General features: G+C 48.2%; 1 protein-coding gene across 1 annotated transcript; it reads right to left on the reverse strand.

Moving 5' to 3' along the window:
* Positions 1–671: 671 nt before the first annotated feature.
* On the reverse strand, positions 672–23,262 carry Mal (mal, T cell differentiation protein). The gene is made up of 4 exons (XM_052183563.1): positions 23,051–23,262; positions 8,423–8,590; positions 6,838–6,963; positions 672–2,656 (listed from the first exon to the last, which is right to left on the reverse strand). Exons 1-4 carry the CDS (start codon positions 23,141–23,143, stop codon positions 2,582–2,584), a joined length of 462 nt encoding a protein of 153 aa, XP_052039523.1. The 5' UTR covers positions 23,144–23,262; the 3' UTR covers positions 672–2,581.
* Positions 23,263–24,168: the final 906 nt, after the last annotated feature.

A 24,168-nucleotide genomic window follows, 5' to 3' on the forward strand; every position in this document is an offset into this window, starting at 1 on the left:
GGCAGGTAGTGGTGGGGATCTGGGGGAGGGGAAAACATGCTCGCCCCATTAGAGGTCCAACAAGGCATTATGATTCAAATGGGAAACGAAATTGTAAACTTCAGAAGTGGGTAGCATGTGACTGCTGGAACTCTTAACTGGTCAAGGTGCTGAGGATAAGTGACCGGTGACCGCTTAGGCCCAAATGGGACATCCGTGTCAACACCCTCACCCCACCTCAAGCCTGCTTCCCCGAGGCTGAGGAAACAGAAGGGAAGGTGGGAGCGCTGTAAGGCAGAGGGTTGGGAGGAGCGCGGTGCCAGGCTGTCCTGTGGATGTGGCCTGGCTTTTGTTCTCGTGGACTCACTACAGTATGGTTAAGACTGACACAAAAGCCAGCCAATAAGAGCCTCAGGCAGCACCGACTGGACTGCAGGTCTTCAAAGGGGACAGGGTCATGAAGGTGGACAAGGGATGTACTGGAAGTGCAAGCGAGGGGGGGGGATGGGTAGGATCAGGAGACACTGTATGGGCGTATGGGATTGTCAAAGAACAGATAAAAGATTAAAAAAAAAGAAAAGAAACTTCAACAGGACAGAAAGGATGAGAGTTGTCAGAATCATCCTCAGGGTCTTTAATCGGGATATTTTTAGTTTGTAACAATTTGCAACAACAACAAGTGAGACAAAGAATGTATGAAAGTTTCTTTTAATGATTAAAAATCTGAAACATCGAGAAACCCTTGGGAAATTCATCTTGTCACCCTTCCTTCGTTCCTTTCTCCCTTCATCTCTCTTTTCTTCTTGTCTAAAAGCGATCCTCATTCACGCTGAGCTGCTGGTTAGCGTAATGTTATGGTTCAGTTTTGTTGAAAATATAAGACTACCCCAGTCAGCACTCAGTTACAGATTTTGTTAAACATTATAGTGAACTTCATATAATCTCTTAGTTTACATTTTAATTTTAAAAATAAATCCCCCTAATCTTTTGCTTGTGTTTTAGTATGATTTTTTGGCGCTGTTAAGTGGGCAAATGTCAGGCTTGGGTACCAGGTTGGCTGGGATAACCAAAGTCCTCCTGGATGTGCCAGTGAGACCCAATTTAGGGCTGAGGATGGGATCCAGCAGAAGAGTGCTTACCCAGCATGCATCCCCCTGGGCTCCATCCTCAGGACCAAGGTAGAAAAATCCCCAAATCTAATTTAGTTGTAGGTCTCAATCTCCTACTTTGTTGGAGAATAAAACATTAGCTTATGAAAGCTGACTGAGGCTGGAATCCTGGCCTTCCTGGTGGTTGGCAGGACATCCCTGCATCCGGGGCTCCATCTCTAGGATGTCACTCAGTTCTTTAAAGTGTGGGGACAGAGTGAGATCTCTGAGCAGAATGTCTGACTTTGCAGACTCTCCATGTCCTTCCTAATTATACTTCCTTCTTTCAGGTCACACGTCCGTCACCTGAAACGTGGCAGCCAGAAATAGCCACTGTCTTTGCTCTGGGGTCAGGTCCCTTTTCTCCTCAAAGGAGTGGTCTGAGAACATGCCCAAATACATCAAGAGACCGCAGATAATGGACTAGAGCATTTTAGATCAGCCTTTTGTTTTTGTTTTTTGTTTTTTGGATTTGGTTTTTTCGAGACAGGGTTTCTCTGTATAGCCCTGGCTGTCCTGGAACTCACTCTGTAGACGAGGCTGGCCTTGAACTCAGAAATCCACCTGCCTCTGCCTCCCAGAGTGCCGGGATTACAGGCATGCACCACCACTGCCCGGCTAGATCAGCCTTAAGAAGAGAAGGAGTACCCATACCCAGTCTTCTCAGAGCTTGAGAAGACACTAATTCAGCAGACTATTGTGCCTTTAAAGAAAAAGGTGGAGCTCCCTGGGATGTGCCCAGGGGAGACGCTATCTTGGTGGACACTGTTGTGAGGGTGTCGTCCTCAGTGAGTCACTCGGGAAAAGACTGGTTCAGCACATACAACTGAATTGTCCCTTGAGATTCAGGTTACATCAAAGGACTCTGCAGGAAGAAAGTTGAACGGGAAGGCGTCCCTGGTCCCCGAGAATGAAAAACATCCCTCTAGTTCCCCACCCGAAGCGTGAGACATAAAAGTATTTAATGAAGTATTTCAAGGGGGCTCATCTTCCACCATGAATGTCGGGAGACCTCTGTTGGGTGAATTTCAGTGCCTGTGACTACCCACAAAGACTAAATCAAGCCAGGGATGAGTGCTCGAAGGAGCCCATGGAAAATTCCAAGAGGCAAATTCTTAGGACATGCTCCAAGGGTCAAGGGGAAATCATCATTTCTTCAGATCAAGGTTCCCAGTTCCCACCCACTGACCCGGTCAAGGGCAGAAAGGGCCCCTGCCAAGACGACTCCTTCCCCCTTAGCTGGAAGTTAAATATAGCAAGCCCTAAACCCCGACATAAGGTAAACATAACACCCAAGAGATATGAACTTGGCTTCCTTTTGTTTTTGTGTTTGTTTTGTTTTCTTTTTGGCTTGTTTTCTTTTCTCCACCATCCAGTCTGTGTTCTAGGAAGTTAATGGGGAAGATGGGCTGACCAGTTAATTGTATCTGGGTTTCAGCTCCCGAACTGCTGTTCTATGAAGACTTCCATCTGATTAAGGAAAACACAGCATGCACCACGTAGAGCAGAGTGACCACATAGGCAAACACCTAGAAGCAGAGGAAAGTCATTAGTGTGAGGACACGGGTATGTACTTGTGTGTGCATGTGTGCGCACACACACACTCATACCTAGAGCTATGAGAGCTGTCACTGTGTCACTGTCACATGGCACTAGAGGACAGATTCGGGGTATATGGACCACCCAGATTCCCAGGTAGTCTAACCTTGCTGTCTTACTGTCATGGTTCTGGTTTGCAAACTACCTTCCATGTCACACTAGGGTCATCTGATTTGACTGGGGACATCAAAGTCCCTTCCAATAGAATCATTACAACTGGGTGTCCATGACTCTGAAAAATTTCTTTTGAACACCAGTAAGACCAAGACCAGTATTTCCCAGCTGTGGTCCTACAAGCTAGGCTATGATATTACAAATGTCTGGGTTTACTGCTTCTGGTTAAGTTCCACGTCCTGTCTGTACATGATTTGCATGTATATGTGTGTCTGCATGCGAGTGTGTGTGCGTGTGTGTGTGTGTGTGTGTGTGAGTGTGTATGTGAGTGTGTTGTGTGTGTAGGCCAGAGGAGGGCGTCACATGTTTACCTTTATAGATTATTGCCTTTTGCCCTTGAGGCAGGATCTATCTGTGAACCTGGAGCTTACAGTTTACCGCCCACTGACAGCTACTGAGTGCTAGTGGTCTCCCCTCCCCCATGTCTGCCCACTGACAGCTGGGGTTTTACAGCCTTTGAAGGATGCCCAGCTTGTTACGGGATCTCTCCTCTGGTCCTCATGCTTATACAACAAGCTCTCTTAACCACTGAGACATCTTTCCATCTCTCAGACTCTTCCTTTTAATCCCAGATTCTTCATTTCCCAGGCACAGGTGAGGTAACCAGGCTTCATGGGAAGCAGAGAGAAGGCAGAGGACAGGGGACCCGTAGCTTCTATAAACAGGAAGTGGAGCCCAGAGAAGCTGCCAGGGCGGTGGAGCAGCCCAGCCCATCACCTGTGACTCGCTGGGCTCTGGGAGCCTCCATCACCCTCCTCCGGGTGGCTGACCTCCCTGAAGGCTTGCCTACTCTCAAATCCAATATTTGCACCTGGTTTTGTGAACTTCCTTGGGCAAGGGGTCAAGAGTTTCCAGCTCAGGTACAACATTTAGGGTGCCACGCTTCTGTGAGTCTTGGAAATGCTCATAAAAGCACCCACGGTGCTCAGGCATGGGCGAATGCTCCAGCCCCATTGGCCAGAGGCGATATGTAACCAGAGTTAGTTAGTGACAAATTTCCGAGAACCGAGAAACTCCTAACTACCCAAGTCACCTGCCCCCCTCAGGTGGGACTTCCAGGCCTAAGGAGAACCCTTGGCAGAAGCACCTCAGAGGCTCTAGAAAGGACAGCAAGTAAAGATTTAATTTGTAAATAAGATTAAGACATCTAGCACACCATGAATATTTAGAGTCCAGGACATGCTGAGACTTTTGACCTTCAGAAACCCTTTCCTGTGAACGTCCACCATGATTGCCCACCACAGTGAGAAATCTCCTTTGCCAACCTCTCCCAACCCCAGAGGGTTTTCTGGCAAGGAAATTTCTCACCGAAGGTCAGGGTGAAAAAGTTGGGCTTCAGAAATAGATCCCGATTAGGACCAGAGAGGGGAACATGAGGCAGGCTGGCTGCTGTACAGGAGACTCCAAGATCAGGTGTCAGCTCCCCATGGACCAGTCCAGAGGAGACTGTGAATGGAAGTAGCTCCACTTGGAACCTGGCTCACACTTCACTTCATTGGTTCCATCCCAGTGCACCTGACAAATGAGAGACTCTGGTTTTTGATTCTAGCACACCTGACTTTGTCTGGACAGGTGCATGTCTATCCAAGCCCAAAACAAAAGTGTGGGGACAGGCCTACGAGGGAGTACTATACAGCAAGGTAATAAACAATCTCTGTCTCCATCCAACCACACGGATGGCTCTTACAAACATAAGGTTGGGAGAAAGGGAGGAGGTGGGGAGCCAGGAATAAAAGAGTGAGCCTTGCATAATTTCACTTCAAAAGGCAGGCAAAACTGAATTGGGTATTTCTCTCTCTCTCTCTCTCTCTCTCTCTCTCTCTCTCTCTCTCTCTCTCTCTCTCTCTCTCTCTCTCGTTCTCTCTCTCTCTCTCTCTCTCTCTCTCTCTCTCTCTCTCTCTCTCTCTCTCTGTGTGTGTGTGTGTGTGTGTGTGTATGTAGTAGTAGTAGTAGTGCCAAGGACTGAATCCAAGGCCTTGACAAATGCTCTACCACTGACATACACCTCTACGCCTATGTCCTAGTTCTTTAAAAAAGAGTTTTATTGGGCTGGAGAGATGGCTCAGCAGTTAAGAGCACTGACTGCTGCTCTTCCAGAGGTCCTGAGTTCAAATCCCAGCAACCGCATGGTGACTCACAACCATCTGTAATGAGATCTGATGCCCTCTTCTGGTGTGTCTGAAGACAGCTACAGTGCACTTACATATAATAAATAAATAAATCTAAAAAATAAAGTTGTTTTTTTTTTAAAAAAAGAGTTTTATTGAAAGTAAAAGTAAAATACCTGTGTTTCTTCTGTAGGTGGTGGGTATGTGCATGTGAGAGTGCAGTGGCCATGGAAGCCAGAAGAGGATGCTGGTTCCTCTGGACCTGGGGTTATAGGCTGTTGTGATGCACTGGATGTCCATGCTGGGAATAAAACTCAGGAGAGCACTATGCTTTCTCAACTGCTAAGCCACCTCTCCAGCCCCATGTATCTTATTTTTTAATTATCAAAGAGTTCATCTTCTGAAAAATCATCAATATAGCTGTTTGAACATGTGCACTTGACTGGGTAAAGGATGCTTTTTTGATAAAAAAACTGGGATGCAATAGAGCCAGGTAGAGTTCAACCTGCTCGGTGGGCAGGGATTTTAGTTCAGTCTACCTGGATTTTCCCATCATGTACTGACCCAAACCGCATCTAATCTGCGTCACACTGCTGTCCTGAAGACTTTTAGGGGAATTGTCAAACACTTGGATTTCTGTGAATTCGGAAGGCTTTTGGGTTAGGAAGGGAGAGGTCTGAGATGCTCCTCCAATGGCAGATCAAACTATCTTTATAGATGGTGGCAGTGAGGAGGGCTCACCATCCTCAGGAAGGAAGGCGCAAGCTAGATGCTGCCTGTTTGGAAACTCCATGTTGGGAAGTGTTCCATGACATAGGACAACTGAAGAGGGTAGTAACAAGATCCTCAAGGTGACCAGGCTCATGCAGGTTTTTTAAGGGGACATGCAGTTCCTCTAGAGTTGCATAGTATCCCATAAGGACGATGCTTTCAGGGACTTTCTCCCCACACTTTCCTTCTAGATCCAGGAAGAAGCATATTGCCCAACAACTATCAGTGTGGACTGCACCCAACCTCTGTTCCACACTTTGAGCAAATGACACAGGTACAGGCATCTTGGGATCTGTCATCTCATTCCCCTTTGGGATTGGCATGATGCACAGCCCAATTTCTAGAAACTGGAGAAGCACCATTTCTAACCTTTGTTCCTCATTTTTTATATGTCACCCATAGTTAGAAATAAATTTTATACTGGTGATTCTGAGTTAAGTATATCAATACATTGTTTTGAGGGTACCTACTACTCAGAAAAACATCTTTCTGAAATAACACAGCCTCTTACTCCTTGTCATTTGGATCTAGTCCATTAAAAAGAAAATCTATCCTGCCCTCAGTGTCCCTTGTCTTGACTGAGTATTGTCTCTGTGGACAATACTCAAATAGGGTATAAGACCCAAGTGGACAAACTTGCTGCTCAAAACTGATACCAAAAGCCTGCATAGGTGGTCAAGACCCTGGTGTTGACACTTGCCAACCCTGGAAACAAATCCAGGCTACTTTTCCATCTGTGACATGAGTTTGACAATACTACTGCCTCTCAGGATTGCTGTGAGGATCAGATAAGAACACTTGTTGGTTACTTAGTGGTCATCACCCTTAGATGTCCACCCATACACAGCCAGTCTAGCAGGAGCCCCTGTGTCCACTGAACCTTGGACCACGCATCCAAGGGAGTGCTCATCTCTTCCCTTCAGAGTGACTTTGCTGCTTCACGAATGAGGGGAAGGTTTGACTTCACTGGGCTGAGTGACCTTCCACCTGGAGCCTCTGCAGCATGCCTGAGAGATGCTTGCTCTGTGCACTGCATGTGCAGGCTGCAGGGAACTTACCACTGCGGCGATGTTTTCATGGTAATGCTTGTAGGTAAAGCCTTCAAACATTGAGATGGTGGCCAGGGCTTCCAGAACTGAGGCACTGAGGTAAAATAGGGCAGCCACACAGTGGTAGGCTGCATCCTGTGGGTGAGAAGGGTTGTGTCAGAGATGAGAAGAGACAGCCCAACCCAGACATGGAAACAAAGCCCTCCAATCACCTGCTCCCATCTTTGTCCCTGACCACTGCCTTTGAATCATACCCATAATCCCTAACTCTACCAGCTTAATGGAGGTCGGATGGCTGTTGGCTGAGTTTCCTCTCCCTGGGTAGATCCCACAGTGAGCCCTTGGGTGGAAGGGGGTGCTGTTTTCTCTGAGGTATTACAGAGGGAGAATTTGGAGGGTATGCTGATTGTTTTTCATTATTAACTTGACGGGACTAGAAACTTCTCTGAGAGACACCTCTGGGTGTGTCTTTGAGGTTGTTTTTCACAGAGGCTTAACTGAGGACCGATGACTCACCCAAATGTGAATGGCACCGTCCCATGGGCTGGGGTCCCAGACTGAACAAGGAAGAGAAAGCTAGCTGAACACAAGCATTCATCCTTTGTTTTCTGATGACTGACAGATGAGCTTAGCACCTCACCTCTTCTGCAGCTAACCCTTTTCCGCCATGATACCCACAAACCATGATCCACATGTGTAGACTGCTCTTTATCAGGTATTTTTCCATAGCAACAAGAAACATAACAAATACTGGATTGCAGGAAGAAATAAAAACTGGTCTGGACTCCAAGATCAACTGCGCATGTCCCGACTTGGATGCAGGCTCTTTGTCCAAGGACAGAGAATCCTGGGCCATTTCCATTGCTTTCATTTTGTTTTGTTGGTCTTATTTATTTATTCTGGCTCCTGGTATATTTCAAATCAAAAAGGAACTGCGACAATGTTCTGTGTGGTTGTAATTTGGAAGTGATTTCAAAAGTGCAAGTAGAAAGGCCATAGAGGAGGTGTCAGCCTAGCCAAGTGGCCTGACCCTCCTTAGTTAATAATAAGCAAGTCCCCCTTGTATTTATTTGAGGCCTGTCTCCAGGGCCTCAAAGCAGAACTTACTACAAAAGAAAGAACACAGGCTGTTTTGGCACCCAAGTCTTCTGGAAAGTGTGCTTAGAAGGTAGTCACCACGAAGCCAGGCAGAAGCATGGTCTGGCCACTAGGGAGCCATCAGATTAGGCCTAGCCTTCAGGACTCTGCTCCCCAGAACAGTAGCCCTCCTGGATTGTGGGAGTGCCAGAGAGCTGTTAGGTGCAGTGGGTTGGGGTACTGGTTCTGCTTGAAAAGGCTATAGCAAAGAAGAAAGCAGAGTACCCCGTGAGATTCTGCAGTAAGTATAATCCTGCCTCTCTGCTCTGACCTCCTTAATGCAGGAAGCCCTTACTGCTATGGAGAATCTGAACCAAGGCCAGGCCAAGTCAGCTTTGGATTGTGCTGAAAATGTTTCCAGGGAAGCCACAATTCAGGCTTGGGAAAATAGTCTTCTAGTGATGTGGCTCCAGCACTGCCCGCCTCCCATATACAAATTCCCTGGGCCAGCACTCACCAGTGTGATCCAGGAAGTCTCACCGCCATGAGAACCAATTATGTACAAGACCATCAGGGAAGTGGTGGCCACGAAGCAGAACACGGACACAAACATCACCCAGCCCTGGATCAGGGGCAGGGGTACTAGGGAGGAGGCAATCAGGATCCATACCAGGCCTCCGAAGATCTGCAGGGAGAAGAGAGAGAGAGAGAGAGAGAGAGAGAGAGAGAGAGAGAGAGAGTATTGGAATAGTGTAAAGCACAGATCACCCAGAGCTCAAGCCCCAGCTTCGAGCCACAGCAGGAGCTCAGGGACTCTGGGACTATGTACAGACTGGTTGCAGATACATAGAAAGCATACAAAGAGGGTGGGCATGAGCCTCAGCAAAAACATCTCTGTTACCCTCCAATGCCACAGGGCAGAACTCCAGTCTCACCCTTTGCCATTACCTGCTGGCTTACTTTGGTTTCATTCCTTAAGTACAATCTTCATTTATTTCATTTAATAAACATTGTATCACACCTGGGCATTGTATTAAAGACCTCATAGACATTAACTCTGGTAACTCCAACAACAGTGTCATGGGTGAGGAATGGACACATTTGTCAAATGGTGTAAGGGAGGCACATGGAAGCATTGCAAGAACTTAGAGTATTTAGTATTAGCATTCAAACGCCTACCCTTTCTTCTGAGTGTCTGTTCTTCTCAGTTGCCTTGTTGTTAAAATGTTTCTTAAATTATAAAACAGTAAGCAGCCAGGTGGGATGACACTACAGGTCTTCAGTGCCAGCACTAGAGAGGTAGAAGTAAGAGGATAGCAAGTTCAGGGCCAGCCTAGAGCTGGTTCTGAGTTTCTGCCCTGTGCCTGCCTGATCCAGGCTGCGTGAGTCAGTGCTTTCTTAACTCTACTGGAAACTGTGCTCTGGTTCTCTCTCTCTCTCTCTCTCTCTCTCTGTGTGTGTGTGTGTGTGTGTGTTTCTCTCTGTGTGTTTCTCTCTCTGTCTCTCTGTCTCCCTCCCTCCCTCCTCTTCCTCCTCCTCTTCCTACACACATACACACACACAGAGGGAGAGAGAGAGAGAGACAGATGGACAGAGAGACAGACAAAGATATACAGGGTGGGGGAGGGAGAGAAGAGAGAGATTCCTAGAATCCACTCGGAATCCTTGTCCACCATTGTCCAGAGAAGAACAAAGCCCATCCTGTACCTAAGTCCAGCCTCCAGCCCCTGACAGTCCCCAGGACCTGCCTCTGAGCATGCCACCTAGCTGACTGGCACTTTTGAAAATTAGGTGTCCCCTCCTCCCTTTGTACAATATAAATAGCAGTAGGTTTCACAGTGAGGTACTGGGAGAAAGTTCTCTTTGTCTCCCTTCTTTTCTTCCTCTGTTCAGTTTTGAGACAGGGTCTTTTACTATAGCCCAGGCTAGCTTGGAACAATGTAACTTCAGTTGGTCTCTAACTCATGTCAATCATCCTGTCTTCACCCCCCTGGGGTGGGATTACAGACCTGAGCCATCATGTCCTGCTCCCTTTATAACATTGCTAATGAGATGCAATCACACATAAAATCAAAACTCTACAATCACTAGCCACTTATTATATTTAGCATAATGACTCCAAGGTGAATACTTCTCTTCGGGGGGGGGGGTCCCTGGAAAACAACTGTATTCTCACAATTCCTACCAGTCCCCTGTGAGGTGTCTGAAATGCATCCACAGAGCCACTGGCTCCTAGGATGAGCTGGCTGTGAAAATGGTGTGCGTCTGGGAACTTATCAAACACCATCCGGATTTACCAAACACCTAGGGACAGTTTTCCATCTTGTTTGCATTACACCTCAGACTGGGGATTGGTAACTTTGAAGACATCATTTCCAGCCCTGGCTTTTGCCCTCCTCTCTGGCAATAGGTCTTCCCTATGACAACTACTGCCCGGCTTAATAGGTGGGGAGCAGAGAAGGGAACACAGGATGGGGCAGACATGGGTAGGAGTGAGGAGGAGTCTGTGAAGGGGTTTAAGTAGCATCAGAGGGAGCACGGGGCAGGTGGGTAAGAAGGCTCACACCCCCACTGAGAAGGCAGGAAGATGAAGGGAGCAGAGCTGGGGAGAGAGTGTATTCCCAGACAGCGTTTAGAAAATTTGGCTTTGCTGGTGACTTTCCCATTTGGAGAGCTGCCCTTGGCTCCTGTCAGTTCCAGTACAGAAGCTCCCCATTGACAACTGCAGCAGCTGCGGGGCAGGAAGGCTTCCACATCTGTGGATTTTAAAAGTGTTTGGAAAACACAGGCATGGCGGTGGATACCTGAAACCCCAGGAAGCTGAGGAACGCTTATGCATTAGAGGCCAGCTTGAACTGCAGACTTGAGACCCTGTCTCAAAAATTACAATGACATGTTTGGGGGGGGGGGGGACCCTGCATCTGAACTGGACGTCGTTTAGGCTAATTTTTTTTTTCTGGCCTAAATGATGGCTTAATAGCTGGCCCTGAGCACGTGAGGTGGCTGCCCTGGAGCATGGTGCCTTAGAGGCAGAGGTGGATTCAGCTGGTTAAGGTGGCCATGGGACCATGCGTCTCCGGTGGGAGGATGGAGACTGTGGCATGGGAGAGGATGCTGGAGAAGGTTTCAGGGCTCCGGAGGGTGAGGCATGATGTGAGAGCAGCAGGTAAGAGAAGCAGGGCTGGAGGAAGGGTGAGCCTGGAGAGCTGATATTTAGCATGAATCACGGGGGCCAAAGCCTGTTTGCACCCCACTCCACCTTCAGGTTGTCCAGAGGGCAAACAGAGAGAGCAAGCAGGGCACCCACGCCCAGGAGATAAGGCGCTCCTGGGCAGTGAGCAGTCCTCTCGGGCTCGGCTTCAGGACCCCACTGGCCAAATATTTGTCAAGTGCACGAGGAGAGGTGAGGGTTCAAAACCATTTCCTTCTGTAATGAAAACTCTTGGTGTCTTTCAGCTCTCAGGCTCCAAACACACAGACATAATTGTTAAAAAGCAAACATTATACAACCAGTTGTTGGTGGGGGGACCCTGGGGTCTGTTCACAATAAAGCTGGGCTCCCCTGGCCCCACTTCTATTCCATCACACCAGAGACAGCAGAGTAGCTGCCGACAGTGATCTCAAATGAAGCTCCCCAAGTTGCTGTTCTGGGAGCTACATGGATTGACCAGTCCCTCTGGGACCCAGTGCTCCAAGCTGGAAGATAGGGGTAGAAACTGGATTGATGCTCTAGGTTCCTAATCTCTGACTAGGCATCAAATCATCTAGGACATCTTTAAAAACCAAACAACAACATTCAAGCCCAGGCCCAGACCCAGATCCAGGGTCAGAATAAACTGGCAAGAGGCAGAACTATAGGACAAGGTACAGAGGGCCCAGGCTCCTTGCCAAAGGCTGGGAGCATGTTTTCATAACATGGGACTCCGGGTGATATTCTGCATGCTCCTGTCAAAGCAAAGAGACAGAAGACACTGTCTCCAGTTCTGCAGGGTTTCCAGCAGAGCCAAAGAGAACTCCGCTGTTGGTCCTGTCCGGCCTTGTGATGCAAAAATATCACGGGGAAATTTGTTTGTCTGTCTTCAAGCTTCCATCCCTGTCTTGCTTTGTGCATGAGATCAGCCTGTTGCTGGTTGTCCTCCAACACCAGGACATAGCCTCACTGACTGAGTGCTGTGCCTGGGGCAGGGACGCAGCCGGACACCACCTGGTGCTGTGCTGGGAAGAGCTGTAGGGATGCTTCAAAGGCAACAACAATGTCTCAAAGGTTTAAAAATGGTTCTTATCCAGAGTTTACTCCATTGAAAGATCTTGTGAAAAGTAGTTTCCTCAGGAGATAGATAGATAGGGAGTTTTCATAGGAACCCCAAGAAGATTCCCACTGTTTTTCTTTATTACTATTTGTGTGGGACTGCACATTTGACAGTCAGAGGGAAACTTTTGAGAGTTTATTCTCTTCTTCCACTATGGTCTCTGAAGGTTGAACCGAAGTGGTTAGGCTTAAATGGTAAGCACTTTAACCTTTGGGCCAACTCTGGCCTCCTGCTCAGTCTTATGAGTCACCTATGGGAAGCAGACCAGAATGGGCAAGAGTAGAGTTTAGGTTAGAGTTCCAAGTTTGAATCATAGATAGCTTTGCCATACTATCTGGGTTACCCAGTCCCCCTGAGTACATTACTCAGCTTTTCTGTTTTTATGCATGAAATGGTGACAATGATACCTATGAAGAGAGTTGACATCAGTGAAGATCTGTTGTGAGTAAGGCAGTCTCACCTGTGACCACATAAAAATTCAAATGGCCCGTGATTTCAGTATGCATAACTGCTCGCTTGCTAACTTGCTGGGAGCTAGAGTTAACTAATTAATCAACTATGGTTATTTTGTTTTGTTTTGAGACAGGGTCTTAATCGGTAGACCGGATTGGATGTCTGTTGGGGTATAGTTTAGGATTACTGGAGTCATATTAAGAACTGTGGATGTAGTGTAACTGATAGAGGGTTTGCCTAACATATGCAGCCTTGGGTTCCAACCCCAGCACCTCATGAGTGAGATATTCCTGGTGGCACACGCCTATAATTCCAGCCCTGCAGGAGTGGAGGCAGGGGACTCAGGAGTCCAAAATCATGCTTGGTTACATAGCAGTTTTAGGCTGGCTTGTGATACATCAGATCTTTTCACACACACACACACACACACACACACACACACACACACACACAAATTAGTGACTATATAAGCATCAGAAAAGAAAATACCATGATGTACCCCAAACTGAAAGTTGTATAAAATGCGCCTGCCTAAAGGAATATAATGGCCATGTAATATAATGAGGCCATCTTTCTTACAATGAGCTCACTTGTAAAAGAAAAAAGGAATTCCCCAGAACATTCTTGAGATTCATCTGGAGGTTCTATTTCTTTTGGAGCTGAAAGAGCGCTTCATCCCAGCCTGTCCATTGCAGGGATTGGGTAGCTGAGGTCAATGCCAAGGATTCGTTCACATTCTCTGGCTGTTTCCTGAGAGCACTGTCCTATAGGCTGTCAGAGTCCCTGCAGCAGACAGTCTGCTGGGAGAACATGCTAAAACAGGAGCCGAAGAGTATACCACCTGCATGCAAACCCCTTGAGCCAGGCGTCGGGGCTCCCAACAGATCCTTTACAAGTAAATGTGATCAAGAGCCTGTGTGTTGGCTTCTTGGGAAGTAAAGGGAATGGCCACAGAACACAGGCTGTGCATCAGCGACTAGTCTGCTCTTTATTTCCTGGGTGGAATAGAAAAGATGGCCTCATCAGCTGAGAGGTGACAGTTGGCACAGCCAGGCTTCTGGGAGGGCTGCCAGGCTCCATACCTGTGAATGCTGTCCTGAGGCCACAGGAACGGCAGTTCCAACTCTCTGTCAGCCACGTGCATACTGAAGCTTTCAGTAGCCAAGAGTTATGTCAACACTGAGTGCACTGGCAAGTTTTATGTCAACTTGACACAAGCTAGAGTCGTCGGACAGGAGGGAACCCCAACTGAGAAAATACCTCCATCAGATCTGGCTGTGGACAGGGAAGCCTATACCCTTGACCACTAATGTATTTTTTACATTATTGATCAATAGGGGAGGGTCCAGCTCATTGTATGCGAGGACAATCCTAGGCTGGCAGTCCTGAGTGCTATAAGCTATGAGGAGCAAGCCAGTAAGCAGTATTCCCCCAGTATCTCTACATCAGCTCCTGCCTTGAGGCTCCTGCCCTGTCTGGCTTCACTCAGTGAACAATGACTTGGGATGTGTAAGACACATAAACTTTTTCTTCCATAAGTTGTTTTGACCATGGTGTTTCATCATAGCAATAGTAACCCTAAGAAGCCAGGATTTTACTTGTGGTAGTGACTTGAACAGTGTAATCACTGTGTGTTCCAGCAAGCTGTGCCTATATATGGCTGGATAGCTTAAAGAATTATTCTATAAGCCAGACAACAGGGGACATTCTTGTTCTATGTGTGCATGCATATGTGCATGGGTTTTATATATATATGTGTGTGTGTGTGTGTGTGTGTGTATGTGTGTGTATACATATATATACACACACATATATATATATATACACACACACATATATATATGAATGTACATGTATACAAGTATATCTGTGCCTAATATATGTCCACATGAGTTTGCGTGTGTGTACATGTGTGAATGTGTGTTTGTATGCATGCATACACACACCTGGGCACATACTTGCATAGGCATTTGTTCTTCTGTAGAGAGACAGATTAAAGATGAGCTAGTGCCAAGGAGGGAGATGGCACCACAGCTCTTGGGTAGTCAAGAGGACACAGAAGCTGAGGTCTTAGAAGAATGATTCAGAGAGGGGGGTGAGTGGGTCAGGGCAACACACTTGACCACTAAACAGTGCAGCCTTCTCAGTGTTCCTTGGCTTTGCCTTCAAAAAATAAGTTTGGATGGAGCCTGAGGCCTCCTTTCTTATTCTGAGAGCTGAGGCTGACAGAGCAGTAGCAAACACAGGGAAGTTCACCAAGATGTCAGTTCCATGTCATGGGTTGGGAGAAACTCAGCTCCTAATGAGTCAGAGGTCAGGCAACCTCCCTTCACTCTCCCGGTTGCTCACTCGTGCACTGAACAGGCACCAAGAGTGACCATGTCAATACTGTGACAGGCACACCCAGGGAGATTCAAAGAAACACATCAGGAGATGGGGTACAGCAGTGGGCTTTCCTAGCATGAAAAAGGCCCTGATCTGGGTCCCTAGCACTGAGTACACACATGTGCACATGCACATAGCACACATACACACACACACCACCCCCACCCCCACCCCCACACACGTGCATTCACACACTACAGCTCAGCCTCCATCTTGCAGTCCTGCCCCCTGTGAGAACAGTTCTGGGTCTTCCAGTGCAGACTCAGGCAGCTAGTCAAAGTATGACATAATCAGAAAGAAGCTTCAAAGGCTTCATTCAGGACAGGCAGCGGCCAGTAATCTGTACTGCAGCCCTCTACTGACCTCTCCCCTGTGTGCAGGGTACAGAGGAGGGGATCAGAGGATTCCATGTCTGGGAAATCCTGGCTTATTGAATGTCTGACTCCTAGATCTGTCAGGGTGAGCATTGGATGTGTTAGGAGAAAGCTTGCCTCAGTTTACCTATGTCAGTGACTTTTATTTATAATCCCTTCACCACCAGGTTTCTTTACTCTAGGGGAGTTTGTGGCTCCACCATCCCTCCTGAGGGGGTGAGACAATGACAGAGTCCTACTTCATCTGAAGGGAAGAACAGGGCTTAGTGAACCTTCGTTCTATTTGGCTGAATTCAGGACCTCGATTGATATTTTCAGGGTAGGTAGAGAGTGGGTAAAGCCCTTTTCTGGTCTGCTGTCCCTTCTCCCTCTAGTACTAGGGAAGTCCTCTGTTCCACTCGGCCTGCATAGGGAAATATGGTTGACTGAAGTCACAGCTCCCTTGCAGCCTGGGGTAAGCTGCTGGTCCCTGAATGAATGAAGGCTCCCCTCTGACTGGCCAGTGTCGATGAATTAATTCCACACACATAGTCTCATTTGGATGGAAAGTTTTGTACCACACCTACACTCTCTGGCTGTGCCCAACAAGATAAACAAAATCAGAGTTTCTGTAAAAAATACCAGACAAGCCACCTGTAAAAGACAGAGTCCGTGGAAACACTAGACCAGAAAGGAAGGAGTGGCTTAAACGCACGAAAACAAAAGGTATTGACAGGCATCATGGAGCAGGTTAGTAACTCTGTGAGCACACAAACAAGTGTGTGTCCAAAAACACCCATCAGAGTCCCAGCACAGTCCCAGCACACTTTCTGGGGGCGTGGAGGCATTCTTGGGACTTGGTGGCCACTGCCGGTTTCTCCTTTCATCTGCCTTTAAAGTCAGGGTCCTCTTGTAATCTGTAAATGCTGGTCAAGTGAGAGCAGCCACCATCCACTTCCTATCTGCTTTGTTGAGAACAAATCCTGCTTTCAACACGTCTTGTGGAGTGCCCAGTCTTCAAGCATGGTCTCAAGACAAGCCAAGGAGGCCTGCAGAACGTGAGCTGAGCACCAGGAAAGGGCGCTGTCAGGATGGGCTTCCGGGTGACTGAGACAGGGAAAGTTGGAGGGCCTCCTGAGAGGGGAGCATGGCCATACACCCCCCACCCCACTGAGCTGTATGGCTGGTTTTAGATGGCCTGAAACCCAAGAACTGGGTGTGTTCCTTCTCTTCCTGCCAGGCTTCCAGGTCTTACCATGCCTGACTTGTCACCACACTTCTGCAGACAGGACAGACGATTAGGAATGTGACAGCACACTTCTGTGTGCCCCTCCCTGTACATGCACCCTTCCTCCCAACAGTCTGGATATTGTCACACACTTGGGAAAGGTTAATTCCATTCCCATTGGCAATCAGTTCCTAGGCCTGTAGGGTGACACAGCAATCTGTGTCATGCTTAGAATCCCCAAAGAAGCTGTCTCCACCCATTCTGGCAAAGGCTGGCTGAGTGGCGCCTTGAGCAGCTAGGGCAGCACCCAGCCTTCAGGACAAAAGGCAGGACAGGGTTACCACCACACCCACTTTTCCTTAGCTGCCCATCAAGCTGGCTGGAGGGAGTTGCTAACTCAATTACTGAATCCCGATGGGGAGAAAAGAGCCACTGGGAAGGCCCCCCAGAAAGCATCCGTGCAGGACACAGTGACTGGGGGATACAAATAGTGTCCTTCACAGCCCCACCTGTCCTCAAGCTTCATCCTACCCTGCCAGGGCTTGAAACAGATAGAGAAACGACTAGACCTCTCCATGACTCCTCTGTGGGCACAGGATAATCAATTGATCCCAGAGCAGGGGCTGAATTATTAGCCAATTAATAATAATTATATCTAATAGCGATTGAGTTGTAACTATATCACATTATTTTAAGAGTTGTGTGTGTATATCTTGTACTGCGTAATGGCATTGTGGTCAATGACAGACACACACATGAGTAGTTAGTTCTATAAGATTTTACCACCTGGTGATGTCATGGCATCTTCGTTTGTGAAAGTAGACACTGTGGCCTTCACACTGCATCAAAATTTCTTAGTGAAGTTGTGATGGTTAGCTTTGTCAAGTTGACACAACCTAGAATCACCTGGGAAGAGGGTGTCAAGGGGAACCGGGTTGGCCTGTGGACATATCCGTGGGGTTGTCTTAATTAAGTTAGCAGATGTGAGAAGACCTAGCCCACTGTGGGCAGCATCATACCCTAGGCAGGGGGGGTCTTGAAATTGAGCCTGAGCCCAAGCAGGCAAACAAGTCAGTATGTGTGTATTCATTTCTCTCTGCTCTTACTGTAGATATAATGGGACAAGCTAATTTGAAGTTCCTGCTTTGACGTCCCACAGTGATGACATATAACTGGGATTGTAAACTCTTTTCCTTCCTAAATTGCTTTTTTGTTAGGGTTTTTTTTTTAATCACAACAACAGAAATGAATGTCACATTTACCCACGGAGTCTCACTAAGTCTACTGTGAAATCAACCCTGTATCTGGGACTGGCTTTAGACATGGCCATGGGACCATTACTACCAAGAGAAAGGAGAATAGTTCCGTGGTCCTCATTGGCTCTCAACTGGGTTAGGATCTTGGCAGGAAGGGAATGACAGAGGCGATGGTTTGGGAGGCAACTCATGTCTGCACCTCCTGCCGTGAGACAATGGGTGGCAATAAGCTCTGTTCCTTCCCAGGAAAAGAATAACAAAGTTTGTGTTTAATGCCCAAATAACAAAGGAAGGAACAACACCCAGGACCAGCATGCCCTCTTCTATGGTCCACCCTGGTGAAGGATGTCTCTGAAACCTGTTCCTTTGGCCTTCAGGAGCCTCCTTGGAAGTTGAGCCAAGAGGTTCAGAGGGACCTGTCCTGCGTCCTGCCCTCTTCTTGGCTGTGTCTGTGTCCCATGGGTTCTGTTCTCTGCCCAAGTATATTGACCCGTCACAACTTATAACGAGGCTTTCCTGCCATTCTGCAGGCCTGGGGACCTTGACGTGTTCCTGTGATCCACACTGGGGTTGTTTTGCCCAGATAAGGGCAGAAAACTACCAACATGTGAAGCATTAATCTCACAGAGCCTGAGGCTGTGAGGCCAGAGTGAATCAATAACCCTGGGAAATGCCATGCTGATGTCCAGCCAGACGCTAGTGGGGAAACTAAGCCTTCCTACCAGCGTACAGAAGGAACCAAGCATTATTCGTCCAATTGGGACCAGTCTGTTCCTTACTCTTGGGATTAATCTAAACCCATGGGAAGGGATCAGCCACAGTCTCCCATGGTGCTTTGCTTCAGGGATTAGGGTGTCTTTACCACTGCCTTCATATTCAGTGACTCCAGAAGAAGCAGTTACTGGAGTATTCTACTAGTACCTTCCTCTAGGACTGCAGGTCTCAAGTCATGCCAGATCTAGTGACAGACAATGTGAATTCTCAGGGGGAAGACTGAGCCTGACTGTACTGAGAGATCTTTACCAGTCTCCTGCCAGAAAGTATTTAATTCATCGAGTCAACTTTTATCTCCCTCTAGCTCAGGACTGGCTGCCTCCTGGTCCAGTGTCCATCCCAACCCTTTCTTTCAATGATGGGTCTTGGTGCCAAAGCAAAGAGTGCGCATCCTCAGGTAGGCAGCTCCAGGGTCCCTCTGTCTGTCCTGCAGATGCCCAGCTGAGAACTGACCTTTCTCTCTCCTTCCAGCACTTCATTTTGTGGGCCCTCCTTCCCCTGCTCTCACTGGAGGCTCTCAGGTAGGGAAGGTGCCTCTGTGACCCTGTCCTCTGAGTTACCAACTCCTGATCAAAGCAGGCCACTGGCCCTTGAAAAACTGGAAATGTCACTTCTCAAAGCCAAGAGCTGCTCCTCTCCCCAGATCTCTATAATTCTGCTTTTGGAAGAGAGGAGGAGACTAGAACACTGGAGCCGGGTTTAGCAGCACTCCCCTCTGAAGAGCTCAGAGAGGACCCGGCAACACAGGGCACACACCACCACAGAGCCTGGAGGAGCCTTAGCATCCCCACTCCCTAGGGACATCAGGGAAACTTCTTGAACAGAGAGTGTCTGTGCCCTGGAGCTCTGAGAACCTCAGGACACCTGGGAACCTCATCTTGCCTCTCAGATATCCTTTCTTCTACCCATTCTTTAAAAAGGTCTTAAAAGGTGGCCCGGATTATATATGGCCACACCCACTGAGTCAGTGGTCAGTAGTGTAGGGCTTATCATTATTGGATGCAGTGACTAAGAACACATGGAGAATAGTTTTCTGAAGTGGTGGTGTTGCAACCTGCCGCTCCACAGTGACTCTGAGCTGTCCCTACATTCCCGGATGGGTGAGAGAGAGTTGCCAAGTAGGGAGAGTTACCTGCTCCCAAATACCTTTGGTGTAAGAAAACAGTTACCCCAACCCAGGCAAGAGGCTCTCTTTCTCAGTTTCTACCTAGACCTGCAAATGTAGGTCTGGGATTCTATATCTCTTGGGCTCTGGCGGGCTGGCTACTTGATGCACTCAGGAGGCTGCTCTGTCATCTCACGACCCAATCAAGGCTCTGGCTCATCCTCAGCCAGGTGAAAAACTAGGACCTGTCTAGTCATTTTCAGACAATAAAAAGTTCCTCTTTATTCTGAGACGCAGAAAAGCCATCATTTTAATAATTAACAGGTCCAGCTCAGTGTAGGAGTCAAAACTGCAAACCAATTCCTGCTGGCTCCCTCATCCTGCCTCCACCCCTAAATATGTACCCAACAAGTACCAGTTGTCACCAGGGACTCACCCTGCCTCCTTCTCCCATACTTCTGAGGTGTGCAGGGGTATATGAACTGCCACTTTTGAAATGCCTAGTACCCCTTTTTAAAAAAGACATCGTATGACTATGTAGCCCAGGCTGCCCTCACACTCATGGCTCCTGACTGAGATTACAGGTATGAACCGTCACACCAGGCTCCTAGCACACTCTTCTCCAGGAAGTTTTGTCATGAGCTTCTAGCCATTCTTGGTGACAATCCCACCTCTTGAGGAGGGCAGGGTTATGACTGCATTTCTGGCACGTCTGTTAGGTTCCATTGAGGGGGGATTATTTTAAAGTTTTATTGCAGTCTTTGCTTCTGGACCTGTTTTAACACTAATAGTGCATCTAATGGGTGGGAGGTGATGCCTCAAAGAGGTTTTGACTCTCTTTTCTAGATGACTACCTCAGCTGAACATCATTTCATGGGTTCATGGCCCATTTGTGTTTCTTCCTTGAAGAAAGGTCTGTTCAAGCCATTTGTCCACATTGTAATTGTATTTTAGGTGTTGAGCTAGAATGTTCTCATTTAAGAAAACAGCCCCGAGGTGGTCAGTGTCTCTTCCAGGCTTTTAACTTTCCAGCTTTCTGTCAAAGCACACATTGGTTCATATGCACGGTCTGTGTTGAGGAGCACTTACCAGGCTGAGTCTGCAGCCCCCCCCCCCTTCTCTCCCAGGTAGAAAGCCAGCCCTCATCTCTCCAGAGAGAAAGAGTCAAAGATGGCAAGTGAGCCATCGAAGGTCTCTGGAGAAAGTGACAGATGTGGGAGGTGGGCAGACATAAAAGCAAAGGCTGAGGTAGAAGAGACACATTTTTTTATAACACAAAGGGACAGATTCTGGTCAAGAGGGAACCCTAGAAACCCTTGCTTCCACATACAGGACCAGAGGGCACACTAGTGGAGGGGGGCATTTTCACTAAACAAGTAGTGCTGAGATTTTCCACATGAAGCAACTTTCGAGGATGGTGGGGTCCTCCTGTCTGTCCTCTCTGTAGTTTTGATTGTCCTGCCTGTTCCTATCCTTAGAACTAGTCTTTCTGTCATACTGACTAACTAAAAAGTGGGAGAGTAACTAAAAGAGGGCCCTTTAGGGGCTGTGGACCTGACATCAGCAGAGCTCCCCTGCCCGTGTGTGTGTGTGTGTGTGTGTGTGTCTACAACCAAAGTCTTCGCAAAGAAGTGTGAAGTTCAACTCCCAGTTTATCTCCTGACTTGGCATGGTGTTTTCCAAAGAGCCAACAGGAATCTCTAGAGACTAAGATCAGTTTTTTTTTTTCCCTTAAAAACCTCCCTGTTGCCCGTTGGTGGTGGCTGTAATCTCAGCACTCTGGGAGGCAGAGGCAGGTGGATTTCTGAGTTCGAGGCCAGTCTGGTCTACAGAGTGAGTTCCAGGACATCCAGGGCTATACAGAGAAACCCTGTCTTGAAAAAACCAAATCCAAACAACAACAACAACAACAACAACAACAACAACAACAACAACAAAAGCCAAAAAACAAAAGAAACACCTCCCTGTCCCATGACACCTCGGGCTGAATCTTCCTCTCTTCTGGTCAGGCCTCTGTAAGCTCCTCTTTGTAAAATGTTAGAGTCACCCATTACTTATACCCAGGTATACTGTCTACTCATTCTTAGAAACCTAATAATGGGCAGACGTAGGCTGAGATGTCAAAGACAAGACTGTTCCCCCGCTCCCCAGCACCCAGTAGGTGCTTTCTCATATGGGCCAGATGCCTGTGTCAAATGCATTCAGTTGGCACTGTTCCAGGGTTTGCTCGGCAATCCTGGACATAGAAGGAACTCTATGAGATTGGAAGGCTTACTAAAGACCTGGGTGACCTTGGCAAGTCCAGCCCAGCTCTGGGCACTGGGTGCTCCTATTTGTAAGTTGTGGGTTTGGCTTGCTGGTGTGCAGGGTTCCTTATACGTGTTACTTCCATAGCCTCAGCTGTGATTATGCCAGGGGTGTGAAATCACTTTAGAAACACCCATGTTTGGGTTCAACCAATATTCATCTCAGACATCCTTGATGATGGAGCCTACGGTCTTTGGTGGCCACAGCCTCCTTTCCAACCATCCAGTTAGAAGTTGGGATACAGTTGTTAAAATCACCTACATTTTTTTTTCTCCTACCTGATGCTCCACACAAAGATCTCTGCGTGGTGGGAGTACAGGAAATGCTGTCTCCATACCCACTGAATTAAACAAACACCTTCCTGTCCCTGTAAGTGCTAGAGGACCCTGGGGACTCGAAACTGAAGTAGCTCTGAGCAACTTTTTACTGGGAGCTCACAATAGGAAAGTTTCTCGAAGCTAATGGGTCGGTTCTAGAGTGTAAGGCTGGTAAAACCCAGCCCAGGCCCAGAGTCAGTCCAAGGTCAACCAAGGCAGGCGACAGAATTCACCTGTCTCCCTGACTCCTCCTTCCCCTCACCCAGGGCTTAGGTACTGCACCCCAGCAAAGGACAGCCACTGTTTTTCAAATTTGGCACAGAGACATTCCTTTCCAGAAACTTCAAAGGGCCTTCTTGATCGCCAAATCTCTGTCCCGCTGGGTTTGTTTACTCAGAAGGACTCTAGGTGGGAAACGCAGGGCACCTTGTAAGGAAGCTGCGCCCAGACAGGAGCAGAGAGCTAGGAAGAGGTTTTTCTGCGCCTGTCTGAGAAATCGGTCCGCTAATTTAGAAAGGAACAAACCACCAAGAGATGGGGAAAACTTTCCCGATTTTGGTTCCCTCCATGCGGGACTGGGGACTGCAGCGGCGCAGAGCTTCCGAGCAACTCAACCCACCCCATCCCTTTCCCAGAGCAGGGCGCGGTATCACTCACAAACTCACAAACGAAGAGCAAGTCAGGGAAGGTGGCGAAGACCGACAAGCCACTGGGCAGGGTGCTGCCACCCGAAGCCGCTGCCGGGGCCATGCCTGCGAACTGGCGTCGGCCTTGGGACTGGATACGCTCGCCTCCGGCTCCGCACTGACCACTCGCTCTCTCCACAGAGCCCAGTGGCCGCAGCGCCCTCCCGCGCGGGTTAAAAGCTAAAAAGCCCGGGTCAGAAGTGGGTGGAGCTCCGGCACCCGCCACGCCCGGGTCTACTGCCCCAAGGGACAAGGCTGAATCGCCTCTGGTGCCGCCCTGAAACCCAACAGAGAGCTCTCTGAGGATCTGCAGGGCTGGGTTGGGAGTCTGTACTCTCCTGACCTACCCCTGGGTGCCACCTGCCTGAGGGTAGTGTATGGAGCGGCTCGCGCGCAGCACTTCCCTGTGTTGCGCGCCACGCAGGTGATCGATCACTACTCATCAATAACCTATCCAAGACCTCCCCGCTTTGGCACCCACCCCCTTTAACTCTAGTTGAGTCTCCAGTCTTCCGCTGGCTGCCTTAATGCGCAGCCTTCACATTCAGGCTTCCAGAGGACACAGGAGACTGTCAAGCGGTGGTAGCCAGCGGAGGTGATGGGACAAGGTGGTTCCATGGGACAGATATTGCCAGGGGCAGTCTTCCCGCATTCCGTGTCCCTTTGACTCCATTGACTGCCGAGTTGTGTGTGGGGTTTTAACTCTTCTTGTACCACAACTTTATGTTTTATTTTTGCCTTTATTTTTAAACAAGTATCACACCCCAGCCAATGCCATTTATACCACACCAATACTCCCCCCACCACCACCCCCGTACATATGCTAAGGTTAAACTCTGTCCCCAGCTGGAAGGAGAACAACCTTTCTCAACCTCCTGCTCAGACTTCAGGGTCTCCCTCTTGCGTGTGTAGGGTCCCTCCCACTCTCCCTCTGCACAGCCTCATTCCATTTCCTACAAGTGGTACATTTCTGGACATATTTTTCAAAAGCAAGACTCCATGCCCATGAGCTTGCTGGTGAGGGCAGCTGCTTGGGGGAAAGGACCAGAGGTTTGAAATAGGAAGATCCTCTCTCTGGTCTATTGTGAG

This window comes from Apodemus sylvaticus, chromosome 5 (assembly GCF_947179515.1).
Source record: "Apodemus sylvaticus chromosome 5, mApoSyl1.1, whole genome shotgun sequence".
Taxonomy (NCBI): Eukaryota; Metazoa; Chordata; class Mammalia; order Rodentia; family Muridae; genus Apodemus; species Apodemus sylvaticus.

Bases quoted from the DNA above. Each gene is read 5' to 3' on its own strand.
- Mal (XM_052183563.1), bottom strand. From the start codon at position 23,143: ATGGCCCCGGCAGCGGCTTCGGGTGGCAGCACCCTGCCCAGTGGCTTG. The intron at 8,591-23,050 runs GTGAGTGATACC...TTCTCCCTGCAG, and splicing joins TGCTCTTCGTTTGTGAGTTT to ATCTTCGGAGGCCTGGTATG. The intron at 2,657-6,837 runs GTAAGTTCCCTG...CTCTGCTTCTAG, and splicing joins ATGAAAACATCGCCGCAGTG to GTGTTTGCCTATGTGGTCAC.